The following is a 13,489-nucleotide window of genomic DNA, read 5'->3' on the forward strand; positions in this document are numbered from 1 at the left end:
TTGGTGTGTTTTTAAAAGCCATGGGTCCTCAAAAGGGCTCTCACTGGAGTGTTAACATTAACGTATACAACGCTCTGCCCCCAGTGGATGTATGAAACACCACAACTTGTTCAACGTGGCATTTCTTACAGCCACTAGAGGCAGTGTTGCAGGTGGACTGGTTAATGTTCACAATCTGGAGTACCAGCAAAGACACATTTGAGAGCTCTTTTGACAAACAGAATATGATATACAAAGAGATTATAAACAACAAGAATACATTAGTTAGGTATTGTGTACGAATGTCTTCTGTCAGATGAGGTGTACTACTTATAGCAGGACTTTCAAAAGTTTGGTCAACTTGCACCAGAATAACATGAAATAGGGCAGCAGTGTGGAGTAGCGGTTAGGGCTCTGGACTCTTGACCGGAGGGTTGTGGGTTCAATCCCCAGTGAGGGACACTGCTGTTGTACCCTTGAGCAAGGTACTTTACCTAGATTGCTCCAGTAAAAACCCAACTGTATAAATGGGTAATTGTATGTAAAATAATGTGAAATAATGTATAATGTGATATCTTGTAACAATTGTAAGTCGCCCTGGATAAGGGCGTCTGCTAAGAAATAAATAATAATAATAATAATGAAATAATCAACTGTGAATTAGTGCAGTACAATTAAGTGTCAACGTGGCCCAATTAGTGAATTATCAAATTGTGTAATATGGAGGGAGCACTATTTCAAAGAATCATGCATCAAAATGTTTGTTTGCAACAGATGAACTGGTGGGCATATCATACGCTCGTGCCTAAATAAAACATTTCACAATTGTTGTCTTTCTATTTAGTTTGACATAAAACAACAGTAACCTTAAAACAAACAGCTGAGGAGACCTGATATCTGGAAGCTAGTGTGCACACTGTGCTCCCCCTTATAAGGCATCCCTTTATACTGTGGAATAGTTTATAATGTGGTACAGTTATAACTAGTGCTGCATAAACCGATTAGTCAGATTGAGCTCTCCACAGAAATCAGGTACTGACAATCAGGTGCGGGTCACTGGTGTTGATCGGGCTGATCCACCATTCAGAGTGAAACAAGTGATTTCTGTGGAGAGCTCCCCTTTGCCCCACACTAGCACTAGTATTCTCAAACAGAAATGGCATGGTCTCTTCACTATGGCTACAGCGTTATAAATGGGGAGCACGTATGTGGATTTCTTAATTATTAGTATTTTTTTTTTAAAAAGACACAGGAGCAAAACTCACACTGGTGACTCTGCGGTAGATCTGCGCAGCATTCTGACACTCGGAGTACGGGTACTCAGAAGTTGCCATCTCCAACATACACATCCCGAAAGCGTACACATCCACTGACTCATCGTATTTCTCCTCATACATCTCGGGGGCCATGAACTCAGGGGTACCTTAAATTAAAAGAACGATTCAGACTCTGAGTGTCTCAGAGAGCAGAGAGCCGGGCTGCTCGGCTGTTGCTGCTACACACCGGGGGAGGAGGAGGAAGACGAGACGGAGACCACCTGTGAGGAAGAGAGAGAAGGAGTGGAGGCAAAAAAAAAAAAAAAAAAAAAAAGGAGGGGGAAGCTCTACTCAGTTAGTCTGCTGTGAATGAGGCACAAGTTTCCTCTGCAAGGCCTTTTGGAGCTGGTGTACCAAACAAAAGAGGTCAGGGCCCGTACGTTATTTTACAGAAGAAATATGTAAATTGTAATACAAAAAAAAAAAGAGAGAGACCAGACAAATCCACAAATTATAGCAATGACTGAGGGAAATGTTTTAGTCAAGAACGGACGTTAGCCAATCTAATAAATTAAAAAAAGACCCCCAAATAATATTTGTTAGTTTTCAGAACTGGCTCCTTTAATTTCCCCTGTGATTAATTTTAAGCGAGAATAAAAGGTTAAAAAAGACTAGCTATGGCTATGACAAAACCTAAAATAAAAATATGCACATTTGTTTTTTTTCTACTTACCGTACTGACCTATCAGGAAAAGGGGAAAAAGATTAGATTAGGTAAACCCATAGCTAGTCTTCAACAAGCAATGCTCAGTACACCTTTGAAGCCACTGAATAAAAAAGGCCTTGCACAGAAAAACAGAAATGTCTACATAAAATGAAATTGTAATTTATATTCCATAGTGCTCAGGCCACTTACCAGAGCCCTTTGCTCTCATACTTACTGTCTGAACTGCAGTACATAATTTAATCCTTTACTGCAGATACAGGGACAGAGTTGACGTAACACCCTACAATCAAAATATACTAAGGAATGCAAAACAAAAAAGAACAAAAAACAAAATAGGTTGATTAAAAGAAAAGCAGCAGGTTGTGCAAGGTGACCAGGTACAAAAATATCAATCATGATCAGAAACCTCTCACAAAGGAGCACCACAAATCTGTTAACTATATCGCTGTTTCATAACAAACTGGCCACAGTTTTTAATGAATTGTTTGGCTACTGAATTCAACTGCAGTAAGTAATGTATATCGCAATACATGCACGTAGATTATTATCAGTATTTTACAATTCAATGCTTTAGGTCAGGTCAAATTTAGATTTTTTTTTTTTTTTTTTTTTTTTTTTTTTTACTTAGCTGTGATTGTTAGAGGGAGTTTTTATATGGGAAATAACATATTGGTTTTATAACTTTGTCTATTTTGAAAGAGAGAATGCTTCATTTCCTGTTTAAGAGCACACACACACAGTGCCACGATTTAGGTTTGACAACATATTGAACATTCAATTACTAGCTCTAAAAATGTATTTAGGCCGATTGATTTTTAAAACATTGAAATGTTAGTTTATTTAAAAAATGTACCACGCTTCTGAATGCACAAGATGAAGCGGTAAGTGTGTTAGCCATTTGACAGTTTGCAAAACATTTAAAAAAAAATTGTGGCCCGTTTAAGATGAAGTCTTACATGTGTAGAGAAATACCCATTTGCACCACCCCCTCCCCACATAATGAATTCATTGCATTTCCCCTCTAGAAGATATATTGTACATCTAGCCTGTTCACGACTCGGAGGAACGTACCTATAACGCTCTTGGCAAAGGAGGCTCGTTTGAGCGTGGCAAGACCCAGGTCTCCGATCTTGACTGAGCCAGTGGGGCCGGTGATGAAGATGTTGTCGCACTTGAGGTCCCGGTGTATGATGGGAGGGGTCCTCGTGTGAAGGAAGTGAAGGCCCTTGAGAATCTGCCTGCACCAACTGCGCAGCACTTTGATCTTCATCACCTTGAACCGCTTCAGGTACCTGTAGATTAGAAAGCTGATGTTAAAATGAAAGGGGTCCACCACAAAACGAATGGAATGCAAGCTGCTGCAGTTTGATTCACAACACAGGGATGGAAATAAGACTCCCTTTCCATAGCAGTTTAATCCATACTATGTGTTTAACAAGACATATCTGCACTTGTTACCTATATGCTAATTAAGCTTGTAGTACAAACTGGAATGGGTGAAACTGCAACAGGACTATTTTCATCCCTCTAATGACAATAATGTCCCTATATAGGGGATCTTTTAAGAACCAGGTATGTCCAAACCTCCCCAACTGGTTATAAAAAACTGTAGCGCTACTTCCTGTATCTTGTGTCTGTCATTACAACCGCCCTTTTCAACAGTAAGTAGAGACGATGTTCTCAAAGCCAGGGGCTGTTCATTACTGGTCATCTCCCAGCTCTTATATGTCTCCTCTTGCATGTGAGACTGTATCCTGGCAAGGAAGCGAGGTAGAGGAAACTGGAGAAATGCATTGCTCAAGACCTGAGCACGCACCCAATAAGCTTCTATTCCCACACAAAACCTGTGACCTGATCTGTGCTCTGACAGTGCCTACAGACACAAGAGCGATAAAGCCACTGCAAGCTCAGGGCTCTACAGTTGTCTCTTTGATCACAGGTGATGTGAATTAAATGTAACAAATAATACTAAAAATAATCCTGATTGAGTGTAATCTGTAACACATAGTTTCCCCAATTAGCACTAATTTTAGACTGCCTTGCAGATAGCGGTCTATCTTTCATGGTTTATTTGTTCTACAATAAACACAAATGTTTGTTAACTATATGGCTACAGTAAATAGAGACAGTTACCGTAAAAAAATTTATAGGTCGCACTGGCGTAAAAGTCAAAATATTGTACAGAATCTCATATATAAGCATGGCATTTCTATCATTATAAACATTTGTCAATCTTCATGTTTTAATTCAGTGCGTTTACATGAGCATAAGAATTCCGATATTTTTCGGAAAACTAAGTTTTCCGAAAACTAATTCCGATATCAAAAGTCATGTAAACACAGTTTTCAGAAAATGTATCGGAATATTCCTTAGGTCAGTTTTCAGAAAACAGCACCTAGAAATTTCCGATTCAATTCCGAAAACGAACCAAATGTATATCATGTAAACGCACTTTTCAGAAAACTTATTCCGATAGCGTACTGCACATGTGCAAACTCTGACCTTCATTCCTGCACGTGGTTTTAGAAAACAGAGAAAATAATAACAATATGTAGTCAGTCTGCATGGATCCATTTGCTCCGTTATTTAATCGTATTTTGTCATATACTTGTACTTGCTAGAACTGAAGTCATTGTATTTTATCTTGCTCTTAATATTATTAATACATGTACTGTGATTCTTTAAATGTATTTTTGTTTACGACTGTAAGTCGCCCTGGATAAGGGCGTCTGCTAAGAAATAATAATAACTAATAAGTTAGGAATCAAGTAATTTATCCGTATGTATTTTTTTTAATAGCCCATACTGAAGCAGCACATGTTTTCCAGCTTTAAAATTATGTGATAATTTAAAATAATGTCTGCAAAAGAAACTGGTAATATAGAACAGGATGAGCTGTTGGAAAGGCTGATTGCACATTGTGGGGAATCTGAAGAGGTATAGGATAATAATCTTTGAATTTAAGACCTGACACTTCGATAAAGCACTTATTGGATTGGTCTCCGTTCTATCGCAGAAAAAATGTCCGGTCTGTTCAAATCGTACTTAGGGTACTACAGTACTTTGCATGCGAAAATATCCTGCGTTTTCCGAAAACTTCAATCCATGTATACAGTTGAATTCTAATTAGACTTTCTATCGTTAATCATGTAAACACAGAAAAGTGACGTTTTAAGAAAGTCAGTTTTCTGATTTAGTTTTCAGAAAAAGCTTTGTCATGTAAACGTACTGATTGTTTCACAAATCAATGGATTGTGCATGTGCAATAAATAACAAATCACTTATGTTCAAATTAATATATATATATATATATATATTTTGTTTTAACATAGCATTTAAATATATATATATATGTAAATACGGTAAATAGCAAACTAGGTTAGCAACACTAAATCAAAGAAAAAAAAAATCATTACTTTTTTTGCCCTGGGAAAGTTTGTCTTGAAATGCTTCTAAAGTTTTTTTATTTATTTATTTATTTTTTTTAAACATCCCAACAAGTAAATTACACAACATTTTCTCTAATCCGCTGATACCTTAGCAACTATGGTGCTTGTTTGTTTTTTGTAACTTTACTAGATTGCTGCTAACTTACAAAAAAAGTAAATACCTTAAATTTAAAAGATTAGTCTGCCTTGCCAGAGGCTCTCAGGCAGCAATTTCTGTGTTTCTTTGTAACCAATAGAAGATCAGCTTCATCCACAGCTAGCCAATCAGAAGTGATAGGGGTGGGCCCTAAACACTTTTTGCAATGCTTGTGTGTAGGTGCTAGACTTCCGCAATTCAGTTTTCAGAAAATTTGCGTGGCTCTCTAAAAATATACCCAGAGTGTCTTTCTAGCAACAGAACGAACATAGGAATAATAAATAAATAAAAACTACTTCTCCAACAAAGTATAAAAGTATAAAATGGCAAAACTTGTTGTCCCTCACACAAATCTTGTTGTCCCGGGCATTGGGCGATACGAATTGCACGCCCCTAGAAGGCTACGCCTGAATAAAAATGAAAATAAAGATTTTTCTTTTTCTAAATGTGAAATAAAAAGCTTTATCAAATTGCACAAAAACAGATACCTACCAATCCATCAGTATTGACATCTAAAAGATTATGTAAAGTCACAGGCACAACACGCAGGACTTGCAGGCTGAAAATTATGCTAATTAAATAAAATAAAAAATGTACACCTATTTAGCCATTAAAGAGTAAGTAGCAGGGAACTTTAGAAGTAATGTTAGTTGTAATAGTTGTTTGGCACCTCTGCTTCCAACACTACCTCTTTATGTACAAGACTTGTCTTATCTTGTACAAATAACTGAATTAGCACCCAATTAGAATGTCCTATACAAGAAATCTTCAATGTTACTTGTAAAATCTTAATGTTACAGAATTTATTGTCTTCAGCCAGTTTTACAGGCTGTGTGCAGAATTGTTACCTCCCCAGAACTGACAATGTTCTGGGATTTTTGGCTATCAATTAATGCAGTTGCTTTGTGGGTGCACATTTTTGAAGCACAGCTGAATTTTAAGTAGGCCCAGCAGCCGCTGTGAAGCAGCTGTCACACTCCCTTGGCAGAACAACCAGTTGGCACTAAAAGGTGATAATTACTGGTTGAAAAGTAAAGAAACAGTCCAGCTGCCAACACTGAACACCTCACGACTGGGTCTGGAACAGTCAAAAACCCACAAGAGACATTCCATCCTCCCCGATCTCAGTTGAAAATTGATACATTGATTGTTACAGTGGCATGCATAGGAATTCATTTTCAGTTTAGGGGGGGCACTATCTGTAGGTATTTAGTAACATGCAGCATTAAAAGAATATAATGTAGGCTAATTTCATGTAAATGTCTGCATATGAAACTTTAGCATGGGTTGATGTGGTCCTGTCCACTGATAATCTAAAATAGCATGTGTTTGGGGGCTTTTTTGGAACAGCAGGTTTGTTTATTTTTTCAGGTACCCAACCACTTTGTGCTGCAGGTCACATGATCTGACTAAAGAACTTAATGGGTCCGGGCAGTCAATCGTTATGCAACGCTCGGGTCAGGTTGGAGTCGGATTTATTCAATTAATGTCTTGCAGCGTATCCCATCTCCATAATGCAAAAAGGTATGCATTACTATTAAAGAAAGCAGATTTTCTTTGCCAATATTTTTTTTTACTATTGATAAACTTCTCACAGTACTGCTGTCCTGCCAAATTCAGCATATGCCCGAAAATCAATGTGGTAATGTGTTCCGGGTGTTCAGTGTCCTTAGCAAGAAGCAGTCAAGAAACTGCAGTGCATGGTGGTCAATCTCCAGGGTGAACTCTCTTCCCAGCAGGGAGTATCAAAAGGAGTCCAAGGCCCACTTAATGGCTAAACTGGCTGCAACTGTCCAGGATCTCCTTATAGCAAGACTGCACCAAGACCAACTCCAGATGCATCGGTTTTAAGGCTGAGGCTATACATCGATGTATATTCCATATCCCAGGATACTTTGTGTCACGTTTTGCCAGCGAACACTTTTTTGGATTGACAGCGAGGCCTGCAGCTTTAATCTTTCCCAGCACAATTTTCAAAGTGCTGAAGATGCTTTTCCCAGGACTCACTATAGATGACCATGTCATCCAAATATGCGGCCGCAAAACCTTCAGTACCTGTAGCACTTGGTCCATTAACCGCTGGAATGTCGCTGGTGCTCAATGGAGTCCAAATGGCATCACTGTGAACTGGTAAAGACCACAAAGTGTCTTGAATGTTGTGTATTTTCGACATTTATCCATTAAGTCGAGGTAGTGATATATCGGACATCTCCGAATCGTTCTATTAGGTCATCCAGCCGAGGCATGGGATAGGGGTCAAATTTAGACCCGAGATTGATACCCCAGAAGTCAATACAGAAGCGGATACTTCCATCCTTCTTTGGTACTAGAACCACTGGGCTACACCATTCACTATGGGAGGTCTTGATGACACCCAGCGCTAGCAACACCTCGGTCTCCTCCCGTAGCACTGGCAAGAGTCTTTCAGGAATTCGATATAGCCTTTGCCGCACTGGATTGCTGTGCTCGAGTTGGATGCAGTGCTCCATGATGTTAGTACAGCCAGGTTTTTCTAGAAACAATCCTTGTGGCAAGACATCTCTCAGCTCCAGTTGACTTTGGCTGGGAAGATGAAAAGTCTTGACTTCCAGTGGTATTATCATAGGGAAAGTATTGCTCTAGGGTCTCCTCATTCTTTTTGTCCTGGCTGAAAAGTTAGAGATCGGGCAGCTTGGTCATACTTTTTGTGCCTGTTGGGCCTTTCCCAAGTTCTCCTGAGCCAGTGCGGGCATCTCCTGCAGTTTGTCTCGCATTCTAAGGACATAGGCAACCACACTTAAGTAGGTTGATTGGTTGGTTGCCCCCCAAGTCTCTAAGGATGTCCAGTGGTCCTCTCACCTGACGTCCATACAGCAGTTCAAAAGGCGAGAACCCAGTGGATGCTTGAGGCACCGCCCGATAAGCAAACAATAAATATGGTAGCCAACAGTCCCAATCCTTTCCATTCTCGGCAACACCTTCCGTAGCACACTCTTCAAAGTCGGGTTAAAACGTTCAAACAGGCCATTTGTCTGAGGATGGTAAGGTGTGGTCTTTATCCCCTCAACCCTAGTAACTGACAGACCTGCCTCAACGTTTTGGATAAAAAGTTGGTACCCTGATCAGTTAAAACTTCCTGAGGTACTCCTAGAAAATAATTGCATCAATGCTGCTGCTATCTGCCTAGCCTTGATATCCCTTAAAGCAGTGGTGCACAACACAGGTCATGGAGGGCCGGTGTCCCTGCAGGTTTTCATTCCAACTGCACCCTAAATTACTTTATTGGACCTTATTAGAAGCTTAATTGGTCCAATTAACCAATTTAGGGTATGGTTAGAACAAAAACAAGGAGGGACACCTGCCCTCCATGACCTGAGTTGTGCACCACTGCCTTAAAAGGAAATGCTTCCAGGTATCGAGTAGCAATCACACACGACTAGTATATATCAATTACCCGCTCGGCTCCTCTCTAAGGGTCCCACAATATCCATGGCTATCCGCAAAAAGGGAACATCAGTAACAGGCAACGGCATCAGAGGTGAACGAGCTACCTTTCTGTTGGATGAGATTTGGCACTCTTACAATACTCATAGACTGCTGTATACATGCCTAGCCAATAAAACCTGCCGGCTATTTTTGCAAATGACTTAGTTCTTCCCAAATGTCCAACACAGTATGCCCCAATGCAAGTATTTTCCCTCATAAAGCCCGTGGAACAATTAACTGCTCTCCCTGTATGGTCCTATGATATAATATTCCTTGTTTCATAACATACTTCCCCTCATGTACCAGGCTAGATACTTTTGCCTGTACTACCCCCTCTACTTCAGACAATTTCTCATAAATCAAAAACAAAGACGGGTCATCTCCTTGGAATTTAGCAATATTGCCAGGGACTTCCCAATCTGTCCTAGAGCTGAATTCTGGCTTATGCCTATCTTCCTGAGCCCCGTTCAACATAGTTCCTTGAAACTTCTCTAGCCGTCTCTGGCATTTAGACTTCCTTCGCTTAACCATACCCCCCTTTATTTCCTAATTTCTAAATGGTAATTCATCAAAAAGGATATGGCTCCTGGGCCTGTTCATGGTCATGGCCACATTTCTGGCCTGATTTTGTCGAAGGAGGTCTACTAGGATTGGCATGCCCTGGCCCAGAATTACAGGGCAAGGCAATTCCTCTACTAAACTCACTGTCACCAGAAACATCTGTCCACAGATACCATGCACACATCATATATGTATTTTCATTGCACCATTCCCTTGGTATCCATTTATCTTCCACTATTGCCTGTGTACTACTGATGTCTAGTAATGCATGCAATGGTCTCCCTTTGATTTCTACAGTCTTTTTTTTCTCTTGCCTCTCCCTTCCTATGCCTGCCTGTGTAGGTCTGGGCACACAGCAAAAAATAGTTGTCTTTGTTCACCTTAGTGGGCATTCTGGCTTAAGTCCCTCCTGACAACAATTAAAGCAAATCAATTTACCTTTGTCTGGCCTATTAGTTTGAAAGTTACTAGCCTGAGGGTTAACAAGACCAACACCCTTCCCCTCTCTGCCACCAAATGTTAGGGTAATGTGTTCCAGGCGTTGAGTGTCCTTAGCAAGAAGCAGTCAAGAAACCAAAGTAATGTGCAAAAAAAAATAGGTTTTCTTTTAATTTTTGCAACCTAACAATGAACAGGAACAGAAAACATAACAAAACAAAAAAAAGTTTAAACTTTATCCCTACCCCTACAGCTATCCCTACTGTTAGCTAGACTTTAATGGATATTAGCACTGAGGGTAGACCGCAACCCCCTGTACTCATTCCGTCTCCCTCTCTCTGCATATGAGCTATCTCCCTATTTTAATAACCTTAAGTAATTTAACCCCTCCCCCTGAGTGCTTCTAAAAAGAAAAGATGGGGGCTAACTAACCAAAATTAACTTGGTAACTTCCTCATCTGAGTTAATCATTACCACAAAAGCTTTTAGTTTACCATAGGTATATTCACCATCTTTTGCCAAATTAATTTACATTGCTACATAGTTTCCAGCACAAACCTACTTGCACTACCCTCTTGGGCTAAAACTGAGCCACAGACGTTCATGCGCGCTCCCTCAAAATGGTGGCGCCCATACCCAGCCAAAACAGAAGATCGCCTGCAGACTGCTGGAGAAAAGGTAACCATTGTCTAGTTTACTTTGAGTTTTTATTTTAGAACTAGCTCAGCTGTCTACGACAGACTAAGGGGTTATATCACAGAATATGTGCACCTATTCTGTAAAATAAACACAACATCTACCACCAATATATCTGTGATTAACTTTCTCCTTTCTTTTACAAGCTACGACCCCCAGTCTGACCGAGAGCACACACAACCCTCACCCCCAGGTAAGTTATTCCTCATTATTAATGGTTTTGCTTTTTGGTTTAAAAACACTGCCAAGATACATTATCATTTGAACAGGAAAGTCCAGCGCTTATTTAAAATGTCAGGGCTCAGGCTTAGTGATGGAGAACGGGTTTCTCTCCATCACAGTGAAAAACAAAACAAAAAATATTGACTGTGTTAATATGCATATTACTGATCATGCTATGCTATTCTGCAAAGTTCAACCCAAATGTCATGGTTAAGTTACAATTGTAATTAAACATCCCTGGAAATGTTGCATCTCAGTGGATCAATTATTCTGCTTTAACCCTTAGCGGTCCATTTATTCAGTGCGTCTCAGGCGCGTCAGGTCCAATTTATTTTCACACACGCAGTTTATTTTAGACGCGCTGTTTAAAAGTATTTTTTTTTCACAGTAAAACAGGTTTAACCCTTTGCGGTCCATTTATTCAGTGCGTGTCAGGCCCGTCAGGTCCAATTTATTTTCACACACACAGTTTATTTTAGACGCGCTGTTTAAAAGTATTTTTTTCACAGTGAAACAGGTTTAAAAGGCACTGCATATCAACAGGACACTCAGTACTGCATCTCCAGCCCCGCCCCACCCCTTGTTCGTTACATTTTTTACATACCTCGTAATAGTAGTACATACCGATAAATCATCTCCTGATCACTCGTTTTATCACCAAACTCCTCAATAATGCGATCCAAGTCGTTATTTTATTACTATAACATCTAAAAAAAGCTCTGCAAATGTCTGTGATGTTCTTTGAGCGCTGGATGTGGAAGCAGCTATCTTGTTTGTTTGTGTCCGTGTTATCTATGTGGTGTCGGGTCTATCAGTATTCATGAGATACGCCCATTTTTTTTTTTTTTCCCGGCTAGTCTCGGCTCCAACATAGGACCGCAAGGGTTAATATCTCCCAATAGTAAGCTATTTGGTATGTAGGCTAGCATCACAGGTACCAGTATGAACTTCACTAAAAAATAACTTGTTTCATGGCAGCCTGATGTTTGCTGAGGCTTATTCCTGCATTTCAACTGATGCCCTGTTGACCACCAGAGGGCAGAAGTGTTTAGCAAGTAAGTTTCTCTTATAATCTCCAGGTCATGCGGTGCTGCCACAAACACATGTCAGAACTGAGTCAGAAGTCCTGTCAACCAGGAATGTGAGGAATTTCTCTATTTTAACAGAAGTTGAGTGGGCTGTTTTCCGCCTGCTTTGTGTTTGCTTGAGATTATGTTAAGTGTACAACTTCCTTCTGGGGCAGTACCTGAGCTAAACAGTTGATTATCACATCCCACCCCCTTTCGTTTGGTAAGATTACAAATCAAAATGATTATTATTTTTTTTTTACCATTTTGCCACTCCTAAACAAAATCTGCTTAATGACTGTAGCACTTCCTACTGAAACACTAATTGGGGTCAATTTTACAGATCTAAATATCTAAATAGTGCCATCCTTTACATTCGAAAGGACCCTCCCTGGACATAATTTTTCACACAAAACTTATTATAAATCACTAACACTGATCTAGTACTCAGGAACTGCTATCAAACATACTAACCTTTTTTTTATTTTTTTTATTTTGCTGTATGTTCTATGCATGGGATGACATCTGTACACAGGTTTAGATGTACTGAAATTAACAAATCAGTAATAGTGATTGGTTGCTTTCTTATATGTGATTTATAATAATGATCCCCTGTTAAGATTGATTGAATAGACTTCCTTGCATCTAAGCAGGGCCTTTGCAAGTCCATGAGAATTAGAAACTAAAGCTGAGGGAACACAAAGCCGCTTTTGGCTTGTAACCTGGATCTGGGAGTCCTAGTTTGAGGCAACTTTGCTGCTCCCTCAGCTTAAAACATTCTGTCCTGTGTAAGGTGCCCAAAAGTAGGTTAAAAGAAGCAAAGGATAACCCCTTTTCTTAGGCAAAGTGAAGGCAGACAGAAACTAGATGTAATGGAGTGTGAAATTCACAATGAAGTACAGTTGCCTGATGTAAATTAAGTGTTTTATTCAGCTGTTTCCTTTTTTCACCAGTACAGCAAAGAGTGCATCTTTGCACTGAAGTCTGCAGTGTGAGAACATGCCAAGTCGAGTTCAGAGTCTTGGAATTAAGTGGCCAAAAAACCCTTTGCAAAAAACTGGCGTTTCAGAGCTCTCCGAGCAGTATTTATAGCACATAGACACAGCAAGAACCGGCTAATTGTTGTCATAAATCTGCAGACTGTCAGAAACTTCAGACAAGCTTTGTTCAGTTTCACTAAAGTAGGACAAGATGGTAGCTAGTTGTTTCTAAATGTACCCACATTTTGTGTGGTTTTGTGATGTACTAAAAAAAACAAAAGCAGTATGTCTTTCTAGATACCCCTGTTAGCCCTCCCCTAAATCCTCCTATCATCTCCAGATGACACCCTAGTATGGAAGTCAAGAAATTTAAAAGTGCACTTTCCCACGACAATGCTTCATTTTACACTAAAACATAACTCATTGAAGATAGTGTACTACATTTTTCCAAAGTTAAGACTACTGTACATCTATTTTGCCTTTAAGCCAGCTTGTTTACATTCCCCAAAAGGT

The 13,489-nt window shown here is 39.6% G+C and overlaps 1 protein-coding gene across 11 annotated transcripts in view; it reads right to left on the reverse strand.

Annotated features, from left to right (window-relative positions):
• LOC117420145 (serine/threonine-protein kinase WNK1) overlaps positions 1-13,489 on the reverse strand; it is a 191,386-nt gene that overhangs the window by 80,416 nt on the left and 97,481 nt on the right. For all 11 annotated transcript variants that reach the window (XM_034033711.3, XM_034033706.3, XM_034033709.3 and 8 more), the window contains exons 4-5: positions 3,034-3,254; positions 1,245-1,402 (exon numbers count right to left, since the gene is read on the reverse strand). In XM_034033711.3, the coding sequence (XP_033889602.3) occupies positions 1,245-1,402; positions 3,034-3,254 (379 nt within the window). The remainder of the gene's footprint in view (positions 1-1,244; positions 1,403-3,033; positions 3,255-13,489) is intronic.

Source organism: Acipenser ruthenus, chromosome 14 (assembly GCF_902713425.1).
Source record: "Acipenser ruthenus chromosome 14, fAciRut3.2 maternal haplotype, whole genome shotgun sequence".
In the NCBI taxonomy this organism is placed as follows: domain Eukaryota; kingdom Metazoa; phylum Chordata; class Actinopteri; order Acipenseriformes; family Acipenseridae; genus Acipenser; species Acipenser ruthenus.